General features: G+C 38.2%; 1 protein-coding gene across 2 annotated transcripts in view; it reads right to left on the bottom strand.

Annotated features, from left to right (window-relative positions):
- EXPH5 (exophilin 5) overlaps window positions 1-6,050 on the bottom strand; it is a 95,419-nt gene extending 89,369 nt beyond the window's left edge. The window contains exon 1 of one of the 2 annotated variants that reach the window (XM_077113041.1): window positions 6,009-6,050. Coding sequence is in view for 1 of the 2 variants with exons in the window: in XM_077113039.1 (XP_076969154.1) it covers window positions 6,009-6,043 (35 nt within the window). In the remaining variant the exon portion in view is untranslated. The remainder of the gene's footprint in view (window positions 1-6,008) is intronic. The other variant, XM_077113039.1, reaches the window with a different exon arrangement.
- Window positions 6,051-14,415: the final 8,365 nt, after the last annotated feature.

Below are 14,415 nucleotides of genomic sequence, written 5' to 3'. Positions count from 1 at the left end.
GCAAACACACAAACCAATAAACAAAATATGATATCCATTGTGGCTGTAGATGCAGAAAACAATCCGAAGAAAAACACCAGCAAATCAAAGACAGGAATATATTAAATGACTAAGTTGAGTTTATTCCTGAAATAGAAGAATATTTTCCTGAAATGGAAGAATATTTTAATATTAATATAATTTACCTTATCAGAAGGCCAAGGAAGAAAACACTATGATAATCTCAACAGATGCTCAAAAGTTCTTAGATAAAATTCAAGATCTCTTTTTTGTTAAAATCAAACTAAACCAAACTAAATTAAAAATCCTTAGTAAACTAGAATTAGAAGAATGCTTCCTTGACACGAAAAAGAATGTCTGTTCCAGACAATACCAGTATCACAATTAGTGGGGAACCAATGAAGCAAAAGACAAGTCAGTGTTATCTGCTATTATCTGTATTGTCTAGCAATGTCTTGATAGTGGTAGTTGATGTAATCAAGAAAGAAAAAATACTGAGGTGTAACTGTCAGAAAAGAGAAAGTTGATCGTAGATGATGATTATCTAATTAGAGAAAAAAGGCAAACACTCCATTTAGAAACGATTAGAAATAAAAAGAGAATATACATACATGTCCAGTCTATTGATTCATTCAACACATATTTATGGAGTGTCCATCACTTGCTGGGAAATGTTCTAGACATTGTATATGCAGTGGGTGATCAAAGTAAATAAGTTCCTGCCCTCAACAATACTACATTTAAATGGGTAAAAAGAAAAACTAATAAACAAACAATCAACATAAATTTAGAGCACGGTAAGGGGTATGAACCAAATAAAAAGGGGCCTAAGTGGGTGGGGCCGACGGGTGGCAGGACTCCAGCAAGGGTGGTCAGGGAAGACTCTCTGATGAGACACTATTTGAGCTGAGAGCTGAAGGATGAGAAGCCAGACACCTGAAGAATCGGGAAAATAAATGTACAAATGTCCTCCCACCAGCTTAAGTTTGAATAAAATGTGGCTGAAAAATGGTCGTATGTGCTGTTTATAGAATCTTTTGTACCTATGCCATCTTCATGCAATAAATCATCAATTATGTTCCCTGCCCCAGATAACATGGTTTAGGAGTAAACATTTAGTGTTTGTTCAACCTGTTACATGTCAGGTCTTGGGCCACGTGCTGGAAACACAGACGTACAAAGACAAACAACGTCCCTGTCCTCATAGACTTTGCATTCCCTAGAGAAGAGACTGACAGTACATATATAAATGAATACAAGGTTTAAAAATTGCAATAAGTGCTATGAAGAAAAAAACAGGGTAATGTGATAGAGAATAGTTTTAGGAATGAGGATGCTACCTCACTTGGGGTGGTCAGAGAAGCTACCATAAGGTGACACATAAGTGGAGACCTAAAGGGTGACAAGGACACAGGTTTGGTAAGAGACAGGAGAAGGGCTGTTCGAGCAGAGGCGAGTGCAAAGGCAATGAGGCAGGAGAAAGACTGACATACTCTAGGTGATGTCACTGGACCATGGTAAGTACTGGAAAGAGGAACATAAAAGGAAGTTGGAGAAGTGAGCATAGGCCTGAGAACATCGGCATATTAATTCAAGGCAAGGAGTTTAGATCTTATTACAAAGTCATGGGCTTGGAGTCAGGAGTTCTGGGTTTAAACTCTGACTATCCAGTTTATAGTTGTATGACCTTGGGCAGGTATTTACCTCCTCATCCATTATATGAGGCTAATAATAGTACTGTGTACGTCAAATTAGGTACCCAACATTGACATGTTCTTAATTCCTGTGGGTCTGAATCTCTTGTAAATAGGACTTGTTGAAGGTGTTATTTTAGTTAAGGTGTGGCCTGACTGAGTGAGCATGGGTCTTAGTCCATAGTACTGGAGGCCTTACAAAGTGAAGAAACTGGAAGTGAGAAGTTCAAGAAGGTCACACCGGTTTTGAAGAGTCCAGAAAAGAGAAGACATCATTATGTGACACAGACAGAGATACCACCCAAAGAATCCCAAGAATTACTCGCAGCCAGTACCACACGCTACAGTTTCTGGGAAAAAGCAAGCCTGGCCAATATCTTGATTTTGGACTTCTAACTTCAAAACCATGAGCCAATAAATCCCTGTTGTTGTGTGGTGTTTGACATAGCAACCTGGTGAACTAAGACAAGTACCCACCTCATGGTTGTTGAATTAAATGAGATAACGTATGTGAAACGTTTAGTATAGAGAAAGACCACATGAAACAATGTATGCATGAGAGAAAGAGAGAGAGAATGTGGCTGGTTAGATTTTGCCTAGTTGGCATCCAGGATAAGAAAGGATTTCCAGATGTCATCTTTTCTGTCTTTGCCTCCAAGCTGGAGGGAATCTTGTGTCTTGGTAGAACGCACCTCAAAGCATTTGTGACATAAAGATTAAAATTGTTTTAAGTTGGAAATATGGCACGATGACACCAAGGCATTTTTGGTAAAAGAAGGAAGATATTTATAACCCTACTATCCTAACTGAAAAACTATTTCTATATTTGAACATTATATTAGAGTTCTTTTCTATATGTGTGTGTATATAGATATAGTTATGATAATTATTTTTGTATATGCACATATATACACACTTTCATAATATATTTGCAATTACAGCATGAATATTTTGATAAAGGGCTATTTTCATGAATTCATTTGGGGTTATTTTTGTGCATTCATTTATAAAACAAATATTTACAGAGGATCTGTCACCTTCCAGGTACTGTCATAGGCTGCTCTTTACCTCTCCACTCTAGTTTCTCTTTTTAGTTTAATTTCCTTCAAATTCCTGCCTTGGTCACTTTAGGCACTTATTTGGCCTCCTCTATACCTTTCTTTTAAAAGCATGTATTCTATATAGATTTATGTTATCCAGACGTTTTCCAGAAAGGCAGGTTACCCGGGACAGAGGGTTTTTCTCTGGACTGACTATCCAACCTGAACTGTCCTCTTCCTTCACTAAAACTATCTTTAGAGCATCCCGGTGCCTACTGCAAATATTGTTAAATCATATACATTTCCCAGGTTGGGTTAAAAATCATATTTCCCTTCTTTTTCCATTTTGATAAAATTATAAATTCCCTATCCCCATTCCAGTAGTCTAGAGAATAGTCCAAATGTAAGCTCAATGCATCAAGCATAATGTCATTATTAACTCGATCTTCTCAAAATTTGGAGTTTGAGTTCAACAGGACAGAATTAAGTCAAAGAATCTGTAAACACTTACGAGAAACAAACCACTCCATTCTGATTTATATTCTGTTTGTTCTACGTGGCTCTGAATAATCTCCTCTGAGTGAAGAGCAGTTCCTAATAACCATAAAGAAAAAGACTTCCTTAATGGATTGATCTGGAGAAGAGAAAGGCTGTTTCTAGGAGGACCAAGGGCAGATTTCAGAGATCTGATGGAAAAGATGGCTGGAGTTCTGGAGCGATGTTGGGAAAACATAAGAGCTATTCTACCTAAGTAAAAGTTTACCTGAGATGTATCTAGTGGTCCAGGGCAGAAAAAAAGATGTTCTGATAGTAGCCAATCTGTTTTAAGCCTATTTCTGGAGTTAGGCAGTTATTTTTGCTTCATTTAACTGTGGGGTCGGGGTGGGGGGGGAGGAGGAATATTTTTGCAGGTTAAAGAAAATCTATTTTCCTTTCAATTCACCCTCCCCTAGCTCCCCTTCCCAACTTCTTGGTATATTCTGTATTTATTTATGTATATAACTGCAAAGTAGAACTCATAGAGACTTTCCCAGTAAGAAGACCTGGACTCCAACTCCTTTTCTATAAGCAAGTGTTCTGGTTTACAGATGATGGATGGGATGGCAACAGGATGAGTTCAAGAAGATGAGTTTTGAAGAAGAGGTTACTGAAGAAAGGTGGTCAGAAAAGTGGTCTAGAATTGGATGTGGTGGTAAAGGAAAACATTAATCCTGAGGGTCTGGAGACTCCAGGGGTCAAGAGAGGAAGGAAACATAAGAAGTAGCCACCACCTGCGGGCAAGGAGGAACTTTGGGCCATGAAGTCTACATCAATTTTTGGCTAAAGGAACATCCAAAGAGATTCCCATGTTTAGGGAATTTTGATAAAGTTGGTAGAAATGTCATAGGTCATACTATAATAAATGGGTTATGGAAAGAAGGCTGAGTTGGATAGAGCTGAACTTATGGGGTCAATTTGGAAGGGTTGAAGGGGTCAGTGGACAAGAGGGACATTCTGCAGGAGCAAGATCACAGCAATTGGGAGTGGGGTCTCGGGTGATAGGAAAAAAATTCTGGGAAAAGAGTATTGGACCAATCATCCCCAAAGTTCCAGACGGAAGAGTGGTGTGATGGTAAAGCACCTTGAAAGAAGGCTTCAAGACAGAGAATCTTTCACTACTAATGAATTTTAGCTATGGTCTCCAAAATGAATTGAACACAAAAATTTAACCCTGCTGCTTGGGTTATCTTACAAAGTTTCAGTATCTGACCAGCACTGGCCTGAGGTTTACAAGTGAAAGGAATGGGAAATAGCTTCCTAGGTGGAGCATGAGAGGAGAGATTATTCTTATAAAAATTAGACTGTATGATATTTTAGAGCAGTAGTTCACAACAGAAGGCAATGTTGCTCTAAAACCTCACCATGAGGTAAATCCCTCCACATCTACTTTCTTTCAGCCCCTACTAGGTGCTCTCTGCTGCAGTCGACTGGTCTCCTTGTGGCCCCTGACTTTGCTCTCTAATCTCTCCCACTGTATTTTTTCTAAATCCTACCCATCTTAAGGCTCAGCTCAGCTTTACTTTCTTTATAATGCCCTTTGTGCCTGCTCCAACCCACCTGTCCTCCTCTCCCAAAAGCTTAGTGAATCTTCTGATCAGTCAACACACTTCATACTAAGCTATTCATAATTTTTTTTCATATATTTAAAATTTTGATTCTCTAATGAAATAAGAAATTCCCTGATTTCTCCTAAAGGCAGAAAGAGTTTCATAATCAAGGCTCAGCTCAAGACTCGCCTTGCATATGAAGCCTTTCCCAACCCTTCCCCTTATGATTCACCTCTTCTTGGCCGCACCCTCCCTCAAGCTCACTCTGCACATCCACACTTTATCACAGCACACAGCACACTATTGCACTTTTTGTTTACATGCGCCTCTCCTCCTTGGAGATGGTAAGCTCCGTAAAACAGAAACCATATCTTAATATTTTTACTTTATTGGACTCATATCCCCTGGTCTCTGCTCCAGGTTGAGTTTTCTTATGCCTGTATAGATTTTAAAAATTTATAAACTTTGAAAGCGTTTCTATTTACCCTCACAGACTACAAAGACCTTAAATGATGGGCTTTTCATTGTGGTCACCTACAAGTCATCAACTGAGGCTCAAGAGAAACAGGAAAGATTAGGAGGTCAGAAAAACAGAGGCTGTTCTCAGGAAGGTCCTTGAAATATGAATCCGAGAATAAACAAAAGCATGTTGGCTGTTCCAGCAATAGATATTTATGACACAAATATCACACACTGATAATGGAAACATCACTATCCAACATAAGATGTTAGAGAAGGGGAGGAAAAGCCTCATTTCTGTTGTTCCCTTTATCCTCTGCTTGTCACCCACATGCCCTGAAGAACTGGAAAAACTGAAAGACAGAATTCTATGTTGGTAATAACGCAATATTAACAGAGTAAATGCCTTGATTTTGAGCCTCCTGAAGGCAAAAAGAGTTACATAATGAAGACTCAGCTCAAGACTCACCTTGTATATGAGTCTTTCCCTATAACTGATCATTTATATACTTCTCAATTAATTTTTGAGAGTGAGAATTATTTTTTAAACTTACTTCAGTCGTGTTTTTTTTTTTTAATGTGGGAGAATATGGAGTCAACTGGAAAAGAAGCCATCATAGTTTGTCCTCATTCAATGCAGAAATACCCTCCAAACAAAACAATCTTCCTTTTAAACATGGCAGTCAAAGCATCAAACAATTGGAAACCATGTAATTACAGGTACTTACATCTGGGCAGCTGGAAATGATGGTACAATTGGCATGGTGGTTCTCGGATGTGCTAATAATTGTTTGAGTTTTGTTTGGCTCATATATATGCTCTTCTAATTTGCATATATAATCACCTAAATACCAAGCAATTACCCACTTTCCTCACACAGTGATTTATGCATGTGGGAATCCCTCCCCTTCACTATCTTTCATTCCTCCACCCACAGTTGCATCAAACAAGGGCCCTGCCAATTGCCTTCTCTTCAACCAAATCTAGGAACATTGGTGTCTCAGGACCAATGATTTTCCAGAGCTCTTCGCCATGATCTAATTTTTTAATCTTGAGTTCATTGAAGAAAGTTGTATTCTCGCATTTCTGGCAAACCGTATTGCTCTAACTTGTCTCAGTGCATCCTTATATTTTAGCTCCTTTATAAAGTAGTACTTCTCAAAGGATGATCTGAAAATTAGAATCACCTGGGTTGTTTGTTAAGAATGCAGATTGCTGGCCCCCCAAAGACCTACTGAAACAGAATTGCCAGTGGTACCAGAAATCTGCATTTTTAACAAATACTGTAGGGTAATATTTAAACACAGTAAAGTTTGTATCACCACCAAGTTTTTGGTATTCAAATGTTACTTTCCTTAAGTAAAGACCTCACAACAGCATGGTGCAAAAGAAAGGTGCTTTTCTCTGTACTGAATTTTCAAAACATATTCAGGATCAGCGAATACAATTTTGGAAATAGAAGCTTTAAATGCATCACTGTTAAACTTAGCTCTTGTTAAAGCCCCCTCTCCATAATGATGAATGAATATTTGCTGAGTACATTGAGGGTACAGGAAAGTGCCCATGCAGCCACAATATCAAAATTGGGCTAATAACCATCTTTGAGGGTACAGGAAAGTGCCCAAGCAGAGATCACAAAGAATTTGTCTCAGAGGGCTGCTCTCTTCAGGCCAAAATCTTATCCTCAATGTCAGAGACAGAGTGAGTGAGGGAGAGAGAGAGAGACAGTGGGAGAGAGAGAGAGAGAGAAGAGTGAGCTCGGAGTTGAAGGCTGATGTAAGCAACCACTTCCCCTAAGAATTATTCCTGCCTGAATTAGTTCTCTTCTTTCAGAATTCTTCTGGGCTCTTGGCATCTCATAATGATCTATGAACTTTGTTGATGTTACCCTGTGTTAGTGGTTCTTTCCATCACCTGTGGACATTTGGCAATGCCTGGACACATTTTTGATTGTCATAACTTGGTGATAGGGTGGGTGAATGGGACAGTTGGGATGGGATACTATGGGTATTAATGCAGAAAGTCCAGTGATGCTATTAAACATCTTTCAATGGTCAGGATAATCCCATGACAGAGATTTGTTTGGTCAAAGTGTCAATAGTGAAGGTTGAGAAACTTTGTTCTATTTGATACTGTCCTCCTGATCTGCCTGATGTGTGAGCCTGGTCATTCTTCCCATCCCACCCACTTCCAGCCCAATCCCCTTTGCTGGTTTCTGTCAGCTTCCACCCCAAGCAAGTTCTTGGTTTGGGTAATTTGCCCTGGTCTGACTTTAATGTGGGACCTGCCTGAACAATTAGGATAGGTCACTGTGCTTACAAGAAGATGTGTGGTTTTATGGTCTGCTAGCATAAAAGAGGTCCAACCTTGCATAATTGCTTTGCTCCTCTGCAGAAAAGTCCAGAGGTTTTCCTCCTTTTGGCGAGTCATTCATTGAAGAACTAAGCAAAATATGGTTCAAAGCGTCATCATGATGCTGTTGGCTTTTTTTCTTCCAAAAAGCTCAAGTAATTCTTATTTTCCATTTAACTTTGAAAGAGGTTTTAATATTTTAACTGATCCACCTTCTCTGCCATTTGCCTGAACTCCTTTCTAGATGTCGCTTCTTGAAATGCTTATGCATGTCATATGGTAGTGGTGCTAGAAGACAGGTACTCAGGAAGCCAGGGGAATCGTAAAGCAGTCAGAGAAAGAGGGTCTTACCTCACCAGGTCTTTATTTGGCAGGAAGAATTACAGGGTTTTTTGTTCATTTGTTGTGTTTTACAGAAGGGACATCAGAGTCTGGAGTGAATTTCCTATTAGGCAATTTTCGTCTCAGACTTGCAAAGTCAATCATGTGCAAATAGCCAATCCTTAAATACAGCAGCATATAATACACAGAGTTTTGAAAATTTTAATTCAGTGTTTGTGAGCATCCCAGTAACATGGTTTGGAGTCACAGTTCAGAAGTGGTGCATTTTCCCATTTCCTCTAATGTAATGGCTACTATTCATGCATGTCTTAACTTATTATTTATGTATTATCTTATTAGGTATTTTCTTATTAATCATCACAGTAGTTTGTGAAACTAAGCATTATACAACTTCCACAGTTCTAAGGTGCCCATTTTTTCATATTTAACATCTGTGAAGTCAGGATGCATCTGTGCAATCAGGATGCATCATGCAGCAGATGCATATAGTGACTGTCAGCGGGGCAGCAGTCATGACCTAGTTGCCATTACCTGTTCATGAGCAAACCTAGTTGTGACTCCTGGTGTCATGAAAGTGCCAGAGGATGACTTGGGAAAAAATCGTGGAGGCAATAGTGGCAACCTCTTTTAAGAAATATGCACCACTGAATGGGCCACGGTGGCTCAGCAGGCAAGACTGCTTGCCTGCCATGCCCAAGGACCCGGGTTTGATTCCCGGTGCCTGCCCTTGTTAAAAAAGAAAGAAATACGCACCATCAATACTCTTGATGGCACAGAGCCCAATAATATGTGGAGAACTGGAGACACTGATGATTTTGAATAAAAAAAGTGATTCACTCATTCATAAAATTTCTCATTATGTGAAATTTTAGGAATATATTAAGTCATTTATCTTGTTTAGATTTTTCTTTTTATCTATGCATTAGGGTGATATAAAAATCCTTCTAAATCTATTTAAATGAGCTCTTTCAATAAGTAGAAAATAAAAATTCAACATTATTAGAAGGCATTCTGTCTAACTGGCAGATTTTTTTCCCCTTTCTTAATGGTACATAACAGAGTGGTGAGTCTTAAAATATATACAATATTTTTTCCTTTCTTAATGGTATGAAAGAATGGTGAGTCTTACAATATATACAATATTAGATTCTATGAAATATGGTATTATCCCTTTTGTTAGTAAAGGAAATGGAAGTTTTAAGTGTCTTGTCTAAGGTCACACAACTAACAAGTGGCAGACCTGGGATGTGACACCAATTCTTTCTAGTTATAACACTTATATTTATTTTGCACTATATTTTACTGCTTCTGTACTGAATCTTTCTTATAAATTATTGGCTTGCTAGTTTCTTTCCACTAATATTGTATACATAAGAACCAGAATATCTACTATTTTTAACTTTTATTTTGAATAATTTCAAATTTACAGGATTTTTACAAAAAATGACACAATCCAAGATGCCCAGATTCACCAACTTTAAGATTTTGCCACATTTGCAGTATCATTCTGTCTTTCTTTCCTACCTATCTATCATCTGTCTATCTATCTATCTATCTATCTATCTATCTATCTATCTATCTATCTACCTATCATCTATCCATTCATTCATCCATCCATCCATCCATCCATCCATCCATCCATCCATCCATCCATTTTCTTCAGCACTTGAATGTAGGTTGTATACCTCGTGCTCTTTGAACACTTAACATTGCCATGAGTAGTTCCTAAGAACAAGTATCTTCACTTTTGTAACCACCTTAAGTACAGTTATCAAATTCAAGAAATTTAATATTGATATAAAACTGAAGGTCTGTATTCCAATTTTTCATATGTCCCAATACACCCCTTTGAGTCTTCTTCCTTGTTAGATCCCATCCAGAATCATGTATTGCATTTAATTGTCATTATATCTTTAGTTGCATTTTCTTTTTTTTTAATTGTAAATACATGCATACAACATAAATTTCCCATCTCAACTGCTCCTAAGGGTACCATTCAATTGGGTTAATCACATTCCCAATATTGTGGTATCCTCATCACCTTCCATTATTAAAACTTTCTGGTTTCCCCAAACAGAAACCCTACATCCACTATGCTTTAACTCCCCATTCCCCTACTCCTCTGCCCTAGCAAACTGTACGTTAATTTCTCTCTCTATGAGCTTGAATAGTTTCCAATATTTTCTTTGTAGGTATCATGTGGCTTTAATTTAACCCCTAAATCTATAGCAATCTTGTTTGCTTTGATACCAACTTAACGTCAATAGTAGACACAAATTCTGTTCTTATACCCCTATGTCCTCTCACCTTTATGTAGTTCTTGTCACAAATGACATATCTATACATTATGAGTTTAAAACCACTGATATCATAATAGTTATGTATCTCCCTTTTAGATACTATGAGAAGAAAAAGTGAAATTACAAGTCAAAAATAAAATAGTGCTGGCGTGTATATTTACACATGTAACAGTGATCTTTATTTCTTTGTGCATCTTTGATCTATTGTCCATTGTCCTTTTCTTTCAACCTGCAGAGCTCTTTTTAGGATCTCTTTTAGAGCTAGTCTAGCAGTGATGAAGACCCTCAGCTTTTGTTTACCTGAAAATATCTTAATCTCTCTGTTTTTTTTGAAAGACAGTTTTGCTTCATATAGATTCTTGGTTGGTAATTTCTTGTTTTAGCACTTTAAATATGTCATCCCATTGCCTTCTTGCCACCATGATTTCCAGTGAGAAGTCAACACTTTAACTTATTGAGACTCCTTAGCATGTGACCTATTGCTTTTTTCTTGTAGCTTTCAGAATTCTCACTTTATCCTTGGCCTTTGACAGTGTGATTATAATATACTATGGCAAGGGTCTATTTGGTTTTATCCTGTTTGGAGCTCATTGAGCATCTTGGATGAGTATATTTATGTCTTTTGTTAAACTAGGGAAGTTTTCAGCCATTGTTTCCTTGAATATTCTCTCTGCCCCTTTCTCTCTTTCTTCTCCTTCTGGACCCTTGAAAGCATCCTGTAGATTCCTCAGGCTTTGTTCACTTTTCTCCATTCTTCCTTCCTTCTGCTTCTCAGATTGAATGATTTCAATAGTCTTAGCTTCAAGTTCTTCAGTTCTTCTGATGATTCCAATCAGCTGTTCAACCCCTCCAGGGAATTTTTAATTTCTTTGACTGTGGTCTTCAGCTCTGTTTGGTTCCTTTTTTGTGTGTATGTAGCATGATTCAAGTTTATTCCATTTGTTCTTGCAACACAAAACTTAAATGCTGTATTATTTAGCATTTGGTTGTACATGAACTGGGATAATATGAGAAGCCCAAATGTGTCAAAGGTATTAAATTGTGGAAAAAATGAACTCAAATATATCAAAATGCACAAAGCAATTGTCTTTTCCATTACTGCTTAGAAAGATATGATTGTCTCTCCATTTATAGAATAGAATCAGGACAATTTTTAAATTTTTAAAAAAATTTTGCATGCAAAGCACTACAATTCCTTATGTAGAAGGGTACTCTCGCCAGTTTCTCCTAAATTACAAGTGAGTATATAAAATTGCATGGAAGAAAATAGCAGCTTGGTTGAAATATTACTTGGAATTAAGAAAAAAAATTAAAATAGAAGTGTATTGATGTAACATCCATTTATGGGGAGAGAAATCAATGAACAAAGAGCCTGCTTGTTTGCAGCTTCTGTATGCTGCCACCTACCTACCTGTTCTCTGTGTCCAACTGGTTTAAGAAAGGTGTGCTATGCATACAATTACTTGGGTATATTCAGGTGCTGAATTTGGATTCTAAGTCTATGATACCAGTGTGAAGCTACAAGGGGTAAATCTTTTAGTATATTAATGTAAGCAGGCAAATCACCCTGTTTTTGCTTGATATTATATTAAATGACTGACTTTAATACAAAACTACAGAACAAGCAAGATTTTTCTGAGATGTTACTATTACTTCAATGGCGAACAAAACTTACTTGACCTTTCACTAATGCATGTAGTATGTTTGGTTCCTTTTTATAATTTCAATCTCTTCTATTGATATTCTTTTTGTGTTTGTTTACATTTTCCAGATTTCCTTTAGTTCTTTGTCCATATTTTCCTTTAGCTTTTTGAGCATACTTAGAACCATTTATTTTTTAAGTCTTTGCCTGGTATGTCCCTGATATGTTCCAGTTTTGGCCCTCTTCATTGATAGTTTTTAGTGCTTTAAACTTCTCCTTCTCCTGGGCAATTACTTCCAGTTTCTTTGTATGTTTTGTGACTTTTTATAGACATCTGGACATTTGGTATTTTAATGTGTTATTGCTAGAATTTAGGCTCAGAGGTGTCTGTTCTTTAAGTTTGTTTTGGAAAGAGCTGTTTTTGATTGCCAGGATAACAAAAGAAGAAGGAGGAAGAAAGGAGAAGAAGGAGGAAGGAAGAAGAAGGAGGAGGAGGAGCAGGTGGAAGAGGAAGAAGGGAGGAGGAGGAGGAAGAAAAGAAAACATTTTTGTTAGTCTTTGCAGATTGACCTGGGCAAGTGCTCTCCTTCAGGGCTTATCCTTACAATCAGTTTAGAGAATAGCTCCAAGCCAAAGTATAGGAACCTCCTTGGGCCTTTCTTTGCAAACTTCTGTTTTGGGCATGCTCATTTGGCCCTAAAGTTCCAAATGAACTTCCTTCCCTGAAATAGTTTACTCATAGGCGTGGAACTCTATGTCCTACAGCCACCAATTCTTTGCCTCAGGCAGCATGACTTGACTGCTTTCCCACAGCATTCTGTAGGAGACTTCCATGAGCTGCCTTCTATACACAGGGCAAAATCTGGGACAGCAAGTCCCTCAACAACCACCAGACAGATTGGGCCAGCCATTCATGCTCTTAGTATGAGCATGAATTCCCAAAACCTGGCCTTTCTGGAACTGGGACCAGTGCTGTGCTGGTGAGGGGTAGAGAGGAAGCCAATCATGGTGCATGGGGATCCTACCACTCCTAAGTACTCTTTTTAATGATTTGGCACTTTCCCTGTAACTCTGTCCTTTACTGTTTTCTGGAGTTTGAGAAAGACGTTCTGCCAGTTCTTGCTGGTTGTTCAAAGCTTTTGTTGAAGCTCAGAGCCTTGAAGTGTGTCACGCTGCCATCGTGAATGGGGCAGGGCCTCTATATATTTTTCATCACACTCTTTCTTTTACAATGTGATGCATGAACTCAGTAAATTTATTACATATGACATTTGGCTTGATGGAAGCAAAATCTGGCTCTTCATTTCTATTTTTACTAGGCTTTCTGAAAGCAGTTTTAAATTTAAAAGGAAGAATGTACATTTACTAAGCTCTAGCGACAACTGGCACAGTGTTTATGAGGTAGGTATTATTACACCCACTTTCAGATGAGGAAGCTGAGTCTCACAGAATTTAAGTAACTCATCCAAGAGCATACCACCAGAAGTGGCAATGTTGGAACTATGAGTTCTTTTGACTGTGAGTGTAGATTTTTCTCCCTAATACATGAAAACAATAAAATGCATTAATTCACTGTTATTAGATAATATTTAACCAAATTTGTATTTGCTTGGCAAGGAAGAATGAAAGAATTTGAATCTTTCTCTTGCATTTTGTGGTAGTTAGGTTCAGGTGTCAACTTGACCAGGTGAAGGTGCCTAGTTCTGTTACTGTGGACCTGAGCCAATGGCATGTGATGCTCATCTGTCGCTGATTACATCTGCAGTCGAGTAGGAGGCGTGCCTGCTGCAATGAATGATGTTTGATTTAATTGGCTGGATGCTTAAATAGAGAGCTCAACGCAGCACATCCCAGGCAGCTCAGCATACCTCATCTCAGTACTTGCTGCTCAGCCCAGACCTTTGGAGATGCAGAAAGGAATCACCCTGGGGAAAGCTGTTGGAACCCAAAGGCCTGGAAAGAAGGCCTGGAGAGATTGCCTTGTGCCTTCCCGTGTAAGAGAGAACCTCAGATGAAAGTTGGCTGCCTTTCCTCTGAAGAACTATATGTTTTTAACTGAATGCATCCCCTTTTATTAAAAGTCAGTCCATCTCTGGTGTGTTGCATCCTGGCAGCTTTGGCAAACTAGAACACATATCTTCTTCTATATTATAGTATGTGGTATTTAACAGTAGGGCATGGGTCTTCTCAGGCACCTTCAGCCAGACATAAAATTATTCCAGTTACTAGGTCCTCTGATTACATTTATGTACTAATGCTGCATTAGATTTCTTAGCATCCCTGATTCCACTGGCAAAGGGGAGTTTCCTCCATTGCTCCAATTAGATACCAAAGCAGTGTCCAGGATGATGAGATCTTAAAAGAACCTGTCCAGAGACCAGAGGTAATCCTTCAAGATTGACATCTTCTGACATTGACAGAGAAACAGAGTCAGTCACGCAAATATTCCACCCCTTGTTTTCTATGAGCATCCTAGCAACATGATTAGGAATCATTTAG

This window comes from Tamandua tetradactyla, chromosome 8 (genome assembly GCF_023851605.1).
Source record: "Tamandua tetradactyla isolate mTamTet1 chromosome 8, mTamTet1.pri, whole genome shotgun sequence".
NCBI classification, from domain to species: domain Eukaryota; kingdom Metazoa; phylum Chordata; class Mammalia; order Pilosa; family Myrmecophagidae; genus Tamandua; species Tamandua tetradactyla.
Note: the sequence above shows the minus strand (reverse complement) of the source record. Positions and strands in the feature narration are given on the sequence as shown.